General features: G+C 42.0%; 1 protein-coding gene across 1 annotated transcript; it reads right to left on the reverse strand.

Annotated features, from left to right (window-relative positions):
• Nucleotides 1–729: 729 nt before the first annotated feature.
• LOC147461136 (uncharacterized) lies at nt 730–3,975 on the reverse strand. Its single transcript, XM_086504881.1, has 4 exons — nt 3,877–3,975; nt 1,926–1,996; nt 1,284–1,343; nt 730–799 (listed from the first exon to the last, which is right to left on the reverse strand). Exons 1-4 carry the CDS (start codon nt 3,973–3,975, stop codon nt 730–732), a joined length of 300 nt encoding a protein of 99 aa, XP_086361007.1.
• Between the last annotated feature and the right edge of the window lie 7,979 nt (nt 3,976–11,954).

Consider the following 11,954-nt stretch of genomic DNA (forward strand, 5'->3'; position numbering starts at 1 on the left):
GTGCCAATTGCGATCAAATCTAGCTCGTTGAACTTAGGTCTAGGAGGCACTACTGAGGGAAATTTATGTTACCCCCTTTCATCTTCATTTCAACTTTTGTAATGTCAGTTTGATTGTACAACTTATTCAAGGCCAGGTTGTTATAGTATTGGATGTCTGATCTGTGAGTACAAATATCGGAGTAGAGTTGTTGATGTAGTCATGCATATGTACCTCATCTATAATACATGCACCCAAGGTACAATTGATCTTATCTACAATTGGTCCGTTGCATGTCTTATAGAGCATGCATCCTGCAGAAAGTTGCATGTAGACAGTGGACCGAGCTTGTGATATGGCATGTGTTACAAAGCTCCCGTGCATCATTACAAATTGGGGGTAGTTGGACAAGATCACTGAGCAAGAGAACACATTTTTTGTTGAAGGGATCTGCCAATGTATTGCTTGTTACGTTGAAATTCTATCTTACGATAAGATAAAAAGTCGTTTGGGTTAACATGGATAGCTCCTTTATGATTATAATTTATGCCTCTTTTTTGTCCAAATATCACTCATCTGTGTCATGAATAGAGAGGGGTTACTGTTGAATCGTGGTTTGTATCTTGAACTGGTAATGGATTTTAGATGCAATGCTGTTAAGTCTTGTTGTTCCCACTCCGATGGCAAAGCACCCAACAATAATACAAAAGTAAAGGCAGTAGGAGTGTCTACATATCGCTATCGCTATCGCTATTTATATGCCGACATATCGCTATCGCTATATATGTGAGGCATGCCGGCATGCAGGAGGGATATATTTCTAGATTGTAAGCAGAGATGTTAGATTGCATGCTCCAATCTTTATAAAATGCAGTAATCTTAAACCATGACCTAGCATATGGATGGTAAGCTAGTTTCAAGTTGGTTGCAGTTTTCTCCCTAGCTTATTAATACTTGGACTGTAATCTTCTAGGTCTTGAGAACTTCATACTGACACCTAGTACGAGAGAAACGAGAACATATATAGTATGGCATCAATTATTTTGACACCTAGTATTTAGAGCTAAAGTAAAGATGCACAAGGTAACTTCACTACTATAATACATCACATGTCTTGTTTAGCACCCGCCTGTAAAGAGTTGCGTGTGTAACTAACATGTGCAAATGTTGATTGACATCAAGTGTATAGTCTTGAAAACCAGATCCAAATAAACCAAAGCAAAGGAAGTAATGCAAAAAATATAAAACAAGCAAATAGATAAAGCATGAATGAGATGCAATAATAAATAAATTGCTTTACTGACCTGCAATGTTGTACAGCTGCTTTTCGATTGTCCAATCTATAGGCCGATTTTTGAGTCGAGCTACAAAAAAACAATGTGAATAGTTAAACATGTCGTCTTGCAATGAAACGTCATAGATTGAAAGTGCAAAGTATATAGTGCACGTCATACAGAGGAGCCATACAAAAGTATGGTGGAGAGTTGGCACTGTGGTCTCTCCAAAAAATTATAAGAAACGGAAGTCGTGCCCTGCCCCGTAGAATTTATGTGTTGCGCCAAGCAAATGCATGCGCATGGAAAATTGGATGCAGATAACGAACCTTGCAGTGTTGTCGAGCAGGAGTCGCACTTGTGCAATTGGATCGTGTAGTATTGTGAATATATGTCCTCCCTGCCATACACAAAACACGCAGATTTAACTTTATGTTCTATGTCCTCTGATCAATGTTATCTTCCCTGTGTGTGTGTGTGTGTGTGTGTGTGTGTGTGTGTGTGTATGTGTGTGTGTGTGTGTGTGTGTATCTATGTGTGTGTGTATTGTAAGCTACTTCTATGGTCTCTCCAAAAAATTATAAGAAACGGAAGCCGTGCCCTGCCCCGTACAATTTATGTGTTGCGCCAAGCAAACGCATGCGCTTGGAAAATTGGATGCAGATAACGAACCTTGCAGTGTTGTCAAGCTGGAGTCGCGCTTGTGCAACTGGATCGTGTAGTATTGTGAATATATGTCCTCCCTGCCATACACAAAACATGCAGATGTAACTTTATGTTCTAAGTCCTCTGATCAGTGTTATCTTCCCCCTTTGTGTGTGTGTGTGTGTGTGTGTGTGTGTGTGTGTGTGTGTGTGTGTGTGTGTGTGTGTGTGTGTGTGTGTGTGTGTGTGTGTGTGTGTGTGTGTGTGTGTGTGTGTGTGTGTGTGTGTGTGTGTGTGTGTGTGTGTGTGTGTGTGTGTGTGTGTGTGTGTATTGTAAGCTACTTCGATCATCAATTATGTCTTCTTGCCATAGAGATGGTATACTCAAGCTCCTCACCAACAATTGTAAAAGATCTATTGATGCCTTTGACAATGATCTCATTTTCAAGAGCAGTAGATTTGTTTTCTATATTGAGCGTCTGCTTTTGAAATTCTGTGAGTCCTGTGCTTTGAGCAGTAATGAGAAAAAAACAACTCTAAAGATTCATCGATTTTAGGCCTCCAATAAACACTTTCCGCGTATAGGGGATGCAACAGCCATCCATTAGAAACTAATATCTCTAGTCAAAACATGCAACTTGAAGGCTCTTAAGGTGCGATCCCTCCAAAAGATGCAGAAGTCAATGCTTTACGACGATAATGGTACTAGTAGTTCTGTTAATGACTCAATTGAGGTGGCGGTATGAAGCTTGCGGAAATCTAGCCCTTTTTTGCATACAACCAGATTCCATATGTTCAGTGTTGCTGCCACTACCCCATGCGACCAACTCTCCTTCTCAAGCCCCGGCGGCCCTCCAATCCACAGCACCCCAGCCAACCCCTTTGTCCAAACAACCCTTTGCCGATGTAATGGATCTTATATGCTAAGCCAGTAAGAAATGCAAAGAAAGTTCACTCATCTCTACAAGAAAATTGAGATAAGATGCAGCATCATGAGGAATGTATTTGTAGAAGAGGACGCTTGGCACCCAACATATATGATATATTGAGTGTGTAACTAAATAAAATAATTTTTGAATCTTGAGGTTGCAAAATGCATTTGCGTTTGAAAATAGACAAACTCTGTACAATCCTCTTGACATTCAAATTGGTTCCGCACTCACAATATATTAATATATATTAATAGTAGTATGCCTTGCGCTATGGAATATTAAGTCGTTGTTGGTGATAAGTGCACTCGATGTGTTTGGTAGACTATAGTTGCTATATGGAGTTTCTACCTCAACCGCCTATTGCACAAAAGAACTTTGAGAAGATGTAAATAGATTATCACTACCCGCCCTGGAGTAGCTTTCCTTCAAGGGAAAATGAGGGTTTGTGTTGGCTACAATACCAAACTAATGTCTGTCATCTGCAACCATCTGAACTTAATACGATAGCTGCTACGTACATGGACCTTTGCTCATAGGATTCTCCACCGAATCATGGTTATTAGCAAGAGAAACTCTTTACAGAATGCAATATTGGCCATATCGTCTATAGAGTTTCTCCTATCCCACCCAGTTGTTGAATGGGCAGCAATGAACTAATAGGTGCTGACATATTGGTATGCCTGTCTCCAGAAATGTCCTTACTCCGCAGTCCGTGTTTGTAAGCTTCTCCAACATCAAATCTCTTTGTGTGGAAAAAAGAATCAACTTCTGCTTCTTCTCTTTGACTATTCTTTTGATGATCCTGATCGGCAACGTAGGCACTTGCATGATTTACTACTTGACTTCCGTTGCAATGCTGTTGCATCTCCTTGGAGATACACATTAACCAACTCTCGCAGACACCATATTCTGCATTGAATTGGTCATGAGAGATGTTTGTCTACAGATCGTTCTGAAATGCTTGCCTCATCAAATTTTTAGATAGGCTATCAAACAATAGAGCTGGACGAGGAGTGCGATTCAAGCCAACGGATCATCAGACCATACTTGCACTAGTGGCAGTATTCCCAAATGTTTTTCCCTCGACATTGAGCTATCTGCCACTAATCCCCGCACACACTCTGCTAAAATCGCAAGCAGCTGCATCTAATTCTCCCTCTCCTGTTGCACTCTTTTTATACGCATCTCAAAATTCTCCCCTTTTCATGTTGTTGGCGATGCAGACGATAGAGGCGGAAGAAATGGAACGAGTAAACGTCAAAGTGGACATGAGGGAAAAAACATTTAGGAGGATCGATCACACCACAGCTTATGATGGTTATCCTCGAGTAATTAAGCCAACGGCTTTAGTGATGGCAAGAGCACCATATTGCGGGAGGCTCTGTGAGTTGAAATCTCAAGGCAGGCAGAGCGCGAGGGAGCTGCTCCACAGTCGCGGGGAAGCCAAGGGCCGTGAACCGAGAGAAAAAGGGAGAGACAAAAACGCAGCAAAGAAGCCTCTCTCTCTCTCTCTCTCTCTCTCTCTCTCTCTCTCTCTCTCTCTCTCTCTCTCTCTCTCTCTCTCTCTCTCTCTCTCTCTCTCTCTCTCTCTCTCTCTCTCTGTGGCAATTAAAGTAATACCTCAAAGAAAGCTGTGAACTTTATGCAGGCCCGCAAATGTGCAAACTGGTGCCTTTCTGAACCTGCGTCCGACCTGCGACATTGCTTTTGTCAACCTGCGATCGATAGCGCGGTGTTTTTTTCCTTGTTACTTGCAGCTTTTCACGGCCTCTTTTTTGGCCATTGAAACGATGCCACGTGGTGGCTTGTGTGGTCACATAGAAGAATAAGAGCCTTTGGCTCACTAAGTAAAAAAACCACTTGTGGTCACCCATGTGTCAAAACAACCGGCCCAATTTGAGCTCAAAAAAGCATGTAAGTCTGGCGATCTCCCCTTGGGATAAAACAAGCCAAGATGCAAAGTGTCACTCAAGTAGTAGCGAAAAATCCTCTTAACAACCTGCCAATTCTTAGACCCTAGGCTATGCATAAATCTGCTTACCTGTGAGATTGCAAACTGAATATTCAACCTCGTGTTGCCATACATAAATGAGGCATCCAATTTTGCGACATTTTCCTCTGCTTCCTTGCATCAAGCATTTCTTTGAATGTAAGTCCATGGCCTCCCTAGCATCATGGCATGACGAGAATAAATCTTCGGATGGTGTGCTACGGATTCCTGGAATTGCGCAACTTGGAAACATATAGATGAAACATGGTCAGATTTTTCCAGGGAAGCTCGAAATTTGCACCTAGGCCTGGCTATGGATGGCGTAAATCCATTTGGTCAAAGATCAACATCTTACAGTGTATGGCCCATTTTCATCGTCAGCTACAACATTCCCCGTGGTTGACTACGAAGAAGGGACACCTATGGCTAAGCTTGATTGTGTCAGGGCGGTATAAAGTGAAGAATATGGATGTGTATCTTCGTCTACTATTGGAAGAGCTACAACAATTGTGGATTGGCATAGAAGCGGTGGATATGAGCCGACACACATGTCGACGGAATGCTTTGATTAGAGGCATTCTAATGTGGACCATGCATGACTATCCCGGACTAACAGAATGCTCAGGTGATTTACACTTAAAATCAAACACTGTAAATCTTCGTTTTTCTCATGCTTATCTATTATCATGTGTATACACGTAGGGCTTCAAACAAGCGGATACAGAGCATGTGTCACATGTGGACCTAGACTGAATGCATTGTCGGGCGCCCTCATTGAAAGAGAAAATCTACGAAGGCCATCAAGCATATCTTCTAGAGAATCATGTGTTACACGACGGATTTTTGGGAAGAGAGCCACCGAGGATGTCTGCACAAGCAGGGTTAGAGCAAAAGGAAATGTGTGATGACGGTTTGTCCCCAGGGATGAAGAGACTATCTCTATGGTACGAGTTACCATATTGGCCGCGACTCCTGATCAATCACTTGCTCGATCCAATGCACATATTCAAGAATGTGGGTAATCTACTATGGGACCATCTGACCGGCAAGAAAGATACTTTGGGAGCCAGGGTTGACCTTAGAAATGTGGATCGTATGGAGCAATATTGGCCGCAGACAGCATCCGATGGATCGATAAAACTCCCTAAAGCGCCATGGATTTTCACAGGAGCCCAAGAACGCAAAGTAAAAGAGACCATTCGATCTTTGTGGACCCCCACTGGTGTAATGCACTCGCTCTGAACGTGTTTTACTAAAGAAGGACAACTTACCGGTTTGAAGTCACACGACTGGCATAAAATGTGTCAGGTATGTTCATAGTGAGAATTGTGTAACAAATTCGTGTGTGGACTTTAACATCATTGCTGCACGTGTTTTGCAGTTTATTTTACCGGTGGCCATTGAGGGATGTTTGTCTCTTGACGTCCGTAACACAATCTACAAACTTGCAAAGTTGGTGCAATGGATCTCACAAAAGGAGATCAACGTAGACTCCATACCATTCGCCAGACTAAACACTACGGAGGTTGTGTGCATGTTTGAGAAACACTTTTCTACTACCATGCTAACCATTCAGATGCATCTTCTTGTGTGTCACGGAATGTCTGGAGGGTAGCATGGTAGAAGGTCGGCTGGTATCAGAGTCCCTAGTGTACATTGGAGAGTGGCTAGATGGATTAAAGCCCGGGACCCGCTATGGCAAACCATATATGATGAGCGCATATATGGGATTGTCATGTGTAATCTCGATGTTGAGAAGAAGATGATGGAAGATCTAGAGGCTAAAATCAACCGATTTTGCATGCTTCACAATCCAGTGATGCAAAAGTGGATTTCACAATATAAGGATGCAAAGAAAGAGCGACAAAGGGTACGAATCAAGTGGAGACGGGGAAGACTATCACCGATGTACTATCCGACGTGTCTGGAGAGCCTACCAACATTCATGAGCTTAAGATGGTTGCACAACCAATTGAAAAGCGCACAACAATGTGGTGAAGAAGTGACTGAGGAGGAGTGGGAGTACTCTCGGGGTTGCGCGACCAAGGTAAGTTTGGAATGTACGACTAGTGACTTTCTAGATGTTTGAACGGCCACTCATAATCTTTGTTGGTTGTAGTATAAGTCATACATAGCAGCATGGTGTAAAGGTCGACATTTTAGGGTGGAACGGATCGATAAAAAGCGTTTTACTTAAGATTGTCGAATCATGGCAAAATTTGAACATTCTAGTCGATGACGGTCCTCTGATGCAGATCCTGTGGTGACGGAACCCACTTACTTTGGCACGCTACAAGAGATTTTGTGGATCGATTATAGAGGATTTTTTGTCGACTTGTTCGACATGCAATGGTTCAAGATAATCATGGAGGGTTGCAATGCTACTGTGCGTAGAGGAGAGTCTGGTTTTCTTGAGGTGGATTCAACTAAGAAATGGACTGACCTTAAGAGACACTTTCATACTACCCGAGCATTGTGAACAAGTAAGTATGTAAATAGTTAACATCCCATTTTAGAAGTTATGTGCTTGGAAGCTCTCATGTAGGTTATGTGGCTCTGATAGGTGATATTTCATTCTACAAAGTTTGCATCAAACTGGTGGCACGTCATACAGGTAGCCCCTCGTAGTGTACGGACGTATGAAGGCTACCATGTGCCAATCACAGCGGCATCAATGGAGGAGATCGGAGAAGTTGTTCAGTCAGAAGCCGCTGAGGTGGTGCCAGACGAGCATCAAGCTGCTACTCTCTATGGGGTGCATGCAGAGGATCTACAAAATGAAACGGAGGACATCTGTTTAAACGGAGAGCTCTATATAGATATAGGAAGTTATGTTGAGCTTTGCGATGATGAGAGAGAGACCTCTTAAAGCCATAAATATTGTATTTGAACAATCTAGCTCTGTTTTATAATGTATATTGTATTCACGTGGCTTTTTTTCCATTCTGTCTATATGCATCATTGTCTACACAGGAATCCCTCCCCCTTTATGAGTCCTCTCTCTCTCTTTCTCTCTCTCTCTCTACTTGTTCATGTTTTCTTCTCCATTCATTCAATATTAAGTTTAAATGTTTGTGTGTTTAATGCAGGTATGGATGATTAGGAGTTTCTTTCTTCTTTGTCACCCCAGCAGAGAGAGTGGTACGTGGAGCGTCATCGCTCTAGCACACCATCGTGTGTTTCTACTCCGGTCGTGTCCCCCTCTGTTTCGGAGCATGCAGTGCGCTCCGAAGCTTCGGTGTTGACGAGACGATCTTCACACTCATCTCATCGCCAGCGCTCTAGTGGTGGCGGCGGCGGTTGTTGTGGGGATACCGTCGTCGATGCTTCGACACCATCTCGTGTTCGACGAGGCTCTTTACCCTCTCCTTCTTTGTCCACCCTGACACCAGCCACGGCATCACCATCGACACCAGGTTTTGCGCGGCTGACGACCGTTCCTAGCGGCTACACACCACTAGCTACTCCTCCAGGAGTCACTCCAGTCGACACTCCTCGCTTCGGGACCCAGACTCCAGTGAAGACACTTGACGTCCATACCCCCGTCGACACACCGCTAGAGACCCATGCCGGGACACCTAGGTTCACGCGTCACCGGTGAGAGGACTTGCCTTACTCCGTCGACTTCAGCGGCAGCATCATCTTGGATGATGAAGGCAAGAAGGTGATCTCGCGCATGCGCGGTCTTTGCTCTCAGGTGTTTAGACACTACATACTAAACACCTGGAGTGAAGTACCAAGTGATTTAAAAGACAGAGTCATCAGCATGCTTCGTGACAAGTTTCTTGTTCCAACACGGGATGACGGCTTCAATGAAGACCTGATGAAGGTTCGAATGCGCGAATGCTGCAAGCACAAGCGTTCTGAAGCGCAAAAAGAAATTAAGCATGGGTGGAACAGACCAGATTGGCTGGCCAAAGAAGATTGGAAGAATGCAAAAGAAAGAAACGCGCGAGAATTCCAACAAGTGGAAGCAACAAAAGGAGGCAGCCAGAGCACGAGTAGCAGAGCATGAGTAGAGACAAGGAGCTCGCACCACTTGGGGAGCGGCGGGTGGGCATCAGTTGAAGTCGATTTTGTAAGTGTTTTTACATTACTCTTTAGGTTTGATAGTTTAGGGTTTAGGGGTTTTTAAATTCTAACATAATGGATTCTTTGTATGTTTTGACAGTGGTCGATGACAGGACGTGACCCCTCACCGTACGAGCGCGAGTACGCAGGCAGGAAGGGATTAAACGTCCTGATGGACATTCTGAGTTCTTGCGGAGGCATGATTAGTATTAGGGTTTACTCTTTTCTGTTTGTTGTATTGTTTTATAAACGTCGCTATATGTTTATACTTACAAAAGCTGTCTTATTGTTCCTTTTTGCAGAACCCAATAGATATGTCGCTTGGACGCGATGAGACGTCTGAGTAGACGACGTCAGTTTAGCCGTACCTACATAGCATTAGTTTCCTTTTTTCATAGCATATGTATCATGAGATGATGTTTATACGTCTTTTTGAAAACCATGTATATTTTTTCAATAATGACAATGGGTGTTGTAATTATTACATTTGCAAAGTTTAACAATTAAGTGATTTTGCCTATGATGTGTACAATTTTCATTAATTTACTTCCATCAATTTACTTTTGTCAATTTTGTATCTTTATTCTGCAAACAATATTATGGATGATGGATTTAATGGTTATATTGTCTTGTGGGTGACTACTTTGGGTTCATATCTAAGCTTGCACTTTCTTTCAGAAGTGAATCAATTAATGAAACATTCAATATGGTTGATGGGTGAATGTCCTGTTGCCAACTTTTTTTTCTCTCGGGCGTCGCTATGACCGTCACTATATAAGGTTCTACAATGTCGCTATAAGTGGCCTGTAAACGTCGCTATGATCATCGCTATAGACGTCGCTATATAGTGACATATATAGCGACCATTATAGCGACGTTTCTATATCGACGCTCTTAGCGACGCCGAGAGTATAAAAACTCAATGTATTTCCGTCGCTAACTGCGTCACAAGTGCACACAACCTCTTGTAGTGTACCTAATGACCTAATATTTTTCCACAAATTTCTTAGTGTGAAATGTTTTTCTTTGATTTTGTTTGTATCTCTTAGTTTTTGAGCAAACATTATGTTCATTCCAGTAGACATCTAGAACATCAAGTGCTCTCTCTTGAAGCTTAGGTTGCATTATACATGAAAGATAAAATATGGAAATGTATAGATTGCTTGTATTTGTCAAACAAACAAGGACCTCTATGCTTTGTTTTGAAGCCCATTTACATTGCTCAAATGCAAAACATAATAACAAAAAAATAATAATGTTTTCATGTAAGTACTATTTTAACCGATAAGAAACGGCCAACCAAGCATGACTAAGTATCAAGTACAATATTCCACCATGAGAAGTGGCCAAAAAGAGTCACTTGCTTTTTCTCTACTATTGCCAAGCATGTTCACAGGAAATTATAAGCATAATCATACTAAGTTCCTTTGTATGATTTCTCAAAGAGGAAATTTTAAAGATACTAGATTTTTTCACCACTTTGATCAAATTTTAGGCAAGAATTATTCTTTTTTTGTTGCTCACGACGGGCATTATTAAATGTTCAAGTGGCACAATGTAAGCTGAGAAACACTCACGAATACTAGTGCTAAGGAAGCACAAGGTTATAAACATAGATGTCTACTTCATATCCCTCACCTAGGAGTTAAAAGAGTGTTTTGTTACCATATATATGTGGTAGCTATGTGTTTGAACACACTTATGATCGTCGGGGCATTTTTTTCCTCACTAAGAGGTTTTTTTCCCCGTGCATTGTATATATGCCCATCATTCTAGGGCTATCTATCTTTCTATTGCACACTAAGTAATACAATTTATGTTGTGTGCCTTCAGATTCCTTCATCTTCTCCAAGATTTGTGTGTTTTCTTGCAACACTAATTCCAACAATTGGTATCAGAGCAAGTTGCATCCTCTCGAGCTTAGTCGCCAGCAGCTCCATCACACACTTGCTCATTTTCTCCAATTTTTATGAGCTTTGGCGAGCATTCGCAGGTCAACAAATATTCTGGGAGAACTCTAAGAGCTCAGCCTGCTCAGCTTTCTAATTCGGACTCATTTTGGCCTCTGTTTCCACTACAGATAGTTCTACGCAAGCTATGTCATCATTTTGTGCAATTTTTTTGTCGGTGCCGTTTTTTGCATAACAAGTCCCTTATAGTCTACTACGGTTTGTGCTATATAGCATGTGTTTTTTCCACTCTATTTCTCGTCTTTTCGGACAATTTTCACATCGGGTGCAGCATTCGCCATGGCTGACAACAACACAGGTGTGTTCAACATGTTTGCTGCTAAGGATAGGTTGGATGGGGACAATTAACCTATGTGGGCTTATATGAGCAACATGTTCTTGTGTCAAAGGGTGTCTATAATATTGTGCAGGGCATTGATGTACGTCGTCGTTCTAGATGTAGGCAATGTTGAGGATGTTGCAGGTCTTGCTACAAGGATTGTTGATGTTAGTTGTTTTGCCTAAACAAGCTCGTTGGGATGTGAAAGATGCGCAATCTCATGCATTGAATGCGTTGTCTGTGAAGCTCACCATTACTCCTCACATTCATTCAGTGAAATCTGTAAAACAGGCTTGGGATATTCTGGTTGGTCTTTATGCAAGTCGCAATGAGGCAAAAATTGCATTGCTACGTAAAGAGCTGGAGTCAAAGATTATGCATGAGGAAGATGATATAGATACTTTCCTTGCTGGTGTCAAGGATATCAATGAGAAACTTATTTCTATAGGTGAAGTCATTTCAAATAGTTCCCTTGTGCAAACTGTTCTTGATGCCTTGCCAGATTCTTACCAGACTTTTGCTAGTACTTGGAGACTTATGACCCAAAGAAATCCTGAAGTTGTCAAGTTTGATGCATTATGCACATTGCTGTTGCAAGAGTCACTTTCCAAAAAAAACAAGACTAGACAACGTGTAGTTGAACAGGCCTTTATTGTTGCTCAAAGAAAAGGTGATAACAGTAATGCAGCCACTTCTCATGGGTCTTCTGCGAGTGAAAAATTACATGTTCCTAATGCTTCTGCTAGTATCAATTCGTCTGGAAATTCTAGTGATA

Source organism: Adiantum capillus-veneris, chromosome 3, assembly GCF_014529385.1.
Source record: "Adiantum capillus-veneris isolate H3 chromosome 3, ASM1452938v2, whole genome shotgun sequence".
NCBI lineage: Eukaryota > Viridiplantae > Streptophyta > Polypodiopsida > Polypodiales > Pteridaceae > Adiantum > Adiantum capillus-veneris.

Bases quoted from the DNA above. Each gene is read 5' to 3' on its own strand.
- LOC147461136 (XM_086504881.1), bottom strand. From the start codon at position 3,975: ATGCAGCTGCTTGCGATTTTAGCAGAGTGTGTGCGGGGATTAGTGGCA. The intron at 1,997-3,876 runs GTATGGTCTGAT...TGTGTATGGCAG, and splicing joins GAATACTGCCACTAGTGCAA to GGAGGACATATATTCACAAT. The intron at 1,344-1,925 runs GTTCGTTATCTG...GTTTTTTTGTAG, and splicing joins CAGCTTGACAACACTGCAAG to CTCGACTCAAAAATCGGCCT.